Source organism: Eimeria mitis, genomic scaffold (genome assembly GCF_000499745.2).
Source record: "Eimeria mitis Houghton genomic scaffold, Emh_scaff41, whole genome shotgun sequence".
Taxonomy (NCBI): domain Eukaryota; phylum Apicomplexa; class Conoidasida; order Eucoccidiorida; family Eimeriidae; genus Eimeria; species Eimeria mitis.
In genome coordinates, this window is record NW_013572427.1 from 6,442 (window position 1) to 9,566 (window position 3,125).

At 50.5% G+C, this 3,125-nt stretch overlaps 2 protein-coding genes across 2 annotated transcripts in view; one reads left to right on the plus strand and one right to left on the minus strand.

Annotated features, from left to right (window-relative positions):
• Window positions 1-736, plus strand: part of EMH_0041570 (uncharacterized protein) — a gene marked incomplete at both ends in the record, with an annotated part of 4,486 nt that extends 3,750 nt beyond the window's left edge. The window contains one exon of the mRNA XM_013499209.1: window positions 189-736. Within this exon, the coding sequence (XP_013354663.1) occupies window positions 189-736 (548 nt within the window). The remainder of the gene's footprint in view (window positions 1-188) is intronic.
• Window positions 737-1,613: 877 nt separating this feature from the next.
• EMH_0041680 (Ash2-like protein, related) overlaps window positions 1,614-3,125 on the minus strand; it is a gene marked incomplete at both ends in the record, with an annotated part of 2,848 nt that continues 1,336 nt past the window's right edge. The window contains 6 exons of the mRNA XM_013499210.1: window positions 1,614-1,693; window positions 1,820-1,908; window positions 2,153-2,243; window positions 2,453-2,551; window positions 2,605-2,688; window positions 2,798-2,946. Coding sequence (XP_013354664.1) covers window positions 1,614-1,693; window positions 1,820-1,908; window positions 2,153-2,243; window positions 2,453-2,551; window positions 2,605-2,688; window positions 2,798-2,946 — 592 coding nt within the window. The remainder of the gene's footprint in view (window positions 1,694-1,819; window positions 1,909-2,152; window positions 2,244-2,452; window positions 2,552-2,604; window positions 2,689-2,797; window positions 2,947-3,125) is intronic.

The following is a 3,125-nucleotide window of genomic DNA, read 5'->3' on the forward strand; positions in this document are numbered from 1 at the left end:
GTGGAAAACCCGTGACTGCGGACCACGGCCCAGTTATGGAGCATGCTGCTCGTCTTGGCGTTCAGCCTGCCCCTCAAGAAGCGCAACACGTTGAGCCTGGCCTTCGAATAGTTCTTGACCACACGTAACCTTTTTAGAAGTAGAGGTACACCAGTTTCCTGCATTTCGGTTTGATATGCTGTTTGCAGATGACTCTGCGGGGAGGACAGAAGGAGAAACCCGCGAGAAGATGGCCTCTAGCAGCTCACTTGAACGACGTCGATATGCATTGCCAGACGCCTTCACTGCGAGCGAGTCCGGGAGGTCATACAACTCAGCAGACGAAGAAAATCAGGAATTAACACCTGAAAACCCCTTGCCTTCATCGAGAGACGGCGGGACTCAGCGAATGACACCTGAAGACCCCTCGCCTTCATCCAGTATCAAGCTCTCCACAATGGTGTTTGCTCTATTGATTTTAGCGCTGCTGATGCGTAGAAAGCTCGTCAAGTCAAGAGCGGTATCGCAACGCACAGAAGGGGAAGATGTTCAAGAACTTCCTTCTAGTACGGTAGACCTCCCATACATGGATCTGAAGACTACTGACCTCCGCGAATTGCTGCCTCCGGGGTCCTTTTTCTTTCCCTCTTATGGGGAGGTCGACACCGCAAGCGAAGCCAGTAACCCTGCCTCCGCACCGGTTGAGCCAGCTGTCGAAGAGCCAGACGTGGAACATCTCGACGCTTCCACCTCCTAAGCAAAAGGGAATTGTGTGCGCAGCTCGGAAGGACTGCAGAGAAAGAAAACGGACGCCCGTTTACAAGATTTACAAGGGCCTGAACGAAGTTCATGCGAATCTCGGCCGCTCCGTATGCTCCTTATTTTGCGTATGCATGGGAGTCCACGAAGCTATTAAATGTTTTTTTTTTTTCTGTACGTTCATCGCCTACTTGTTTGTTTTTTAAGACGGTTTCCACAGCCGCTGATGAACGCCGCCCCTTGGAAGATATTCAGCGGCAGCTCCAGATGCATCGTCTAACTAACATCAAGATCGCCTTCTCTGGATTTCTCCTGATGCTCTGGTTTCTACCTCATGGCTGCTCGTTACATACAGTTACTCCCCGAAGAGGACGTGTATATTCACAACCCAGGCGATTCTGTGCCCCATAAAAAGAACGTTATCCTTCCGTTTTTCTGCATTTGATTCACTCCCCGCTTTCTTGTATTTTGCGCGGGTTGAGATGGCAATCATTAATTTGCGTGCGCACGTCGACCGCCGGGAAGCCACTGTTAGACACGCGCCAGTGTCGAGGCTTTTTGTCACGCTACGATGCGGGACAACCCCAGAGAACGGCTGGCTTTTATTGTTATGGGCATAGTAGCAGGTTGTTGCATTGCCTAGTTTGGTAATGCAGCTGCATGCTTTTATCTAAAAACCTTTCCTTCAGTAGCCACACAAAAACGTATTGCTCCATTCGTTCAGGTCGATCATAAATTGTGGGTACGGCGTGGCCTACCCGTTAACTACACAGAACCAGTCGGGCTTTATCTGGTTGAGAAGTGAATACATTGCCTTAGTTACAGAAAAATCAGCTGGTAACTACACAGAAGCGATGATCCCGAGCCCTCGACCATCAGGGGATGAAGGGGCGTTGCATGCAGCAGGCACCGAGAGCCCCTTCAGACTCTGCCGGAGGGTACTTGAAGTCGGGACCTGAGAAGAAGAGCACGGACGGCACACAGTAGCTTCATACAAGGGAGCGCACGGTGTGAGCAGCTACAGCCGCAACATGAAAGCTTTAAACCATCAGATGACGTCGAGCAGCAGCAGTCACTTTACCGGGATTAAAGCGCAGCCTGGCGCCCATGTAGAGGGATATCGCTGGATGATAGTCGCCCTCGCTGATTCCAGCGAAGACTCGCGGCAATCTGCACGCAGCCACATTGCGGACACAGTATACGATGGCTTGGCACGACCGTGCGCAGCCTATCAGGGGATGCATGCAATAGTACGCGGTGGCAGAAAGACTCTTGCAGTTCCGAAACTGTACGTGGGCTTGAACTAGCCGGAGAACGCATGGAACCAGGCGACGACAGGGTCATTCACACGTCCATGCTTGCGCAGAAAGCACAAAAATATATCTCTATCACGTATTTTCATGTACAATGTTACTTGTTCCCGTTTAAGGAGAAGTCTATCCAAGATTCCTCGGGTTTGCTGCGCCTGGGCTCTGGTGGCGTTTCCGGGCAACAAAGGATGCCCGCTGAAGCAAAAACAGCAAAATATGAAACATCACGCCGCTTCTCTGTAGCACCCTGGCCGCTCTGCACAAGTCTTGGCTCCAGCGAGTTGTCTCTGGTGTCAGTTTCTACTGCATCTACCCTAAGTATCCTTTCTGGCATCGATATCCTCGCCGTATCGCTGCTGGTGAAAGTCAGTGAAATTTCACCAGATTCCTGACTTCTGACTGACCTTGCAGAAATTCATACAGCTTGCTGTCTTCACGAGGGTCTGGAGGCCACGAAACCGGTTCCGGAATGCAGATGTAACAGCCAATAACGTCACCTTCCTCTGCAGCGCAAGTATCGATGAAAGGANCGGTTCCGGAATGCAGATGTAACAGCCAATAACGTCACCTTCCTCTGCAGCGCAAGTATCGATGAAAGGAATTGCGATGAGGTGGTAAGCGGCCAACGCTTCGATTGGATCTATGGCATGTAAGCAAAATGCTCCGTGCTAAGGATTCTTAAAGCTCGAAGAATCATAGAAGTGGCTGGGCAAACAGATGTAGATGGATGGGCAGCAAACTCTGCGGACTTATTTGGACATCTTGTTGCAGCTGCTGTGGTTGCTGCCGCCGGGCCTCATGTAGCATACAACAACCTCCAAAGTCCGAGATGGCATACGAAAAGGCGTTTGTGCCAATTGGAAGATCAAATCGCTGATAACGGCAAGCCCAGCCAACTCTGCGTGTGGCGAAAGCAACACCCACAGATACATACATACATATACACTTAGGAAAATCAGAAATGAAACGGGTCCGCACTTGGTATCCATGAAGCCATATTTCTTCACATTTGTCATACGGGGGAAACGTTCAACCCCTGACCTTTCTACAACACTGCAGGAATATCTCTACACTGGT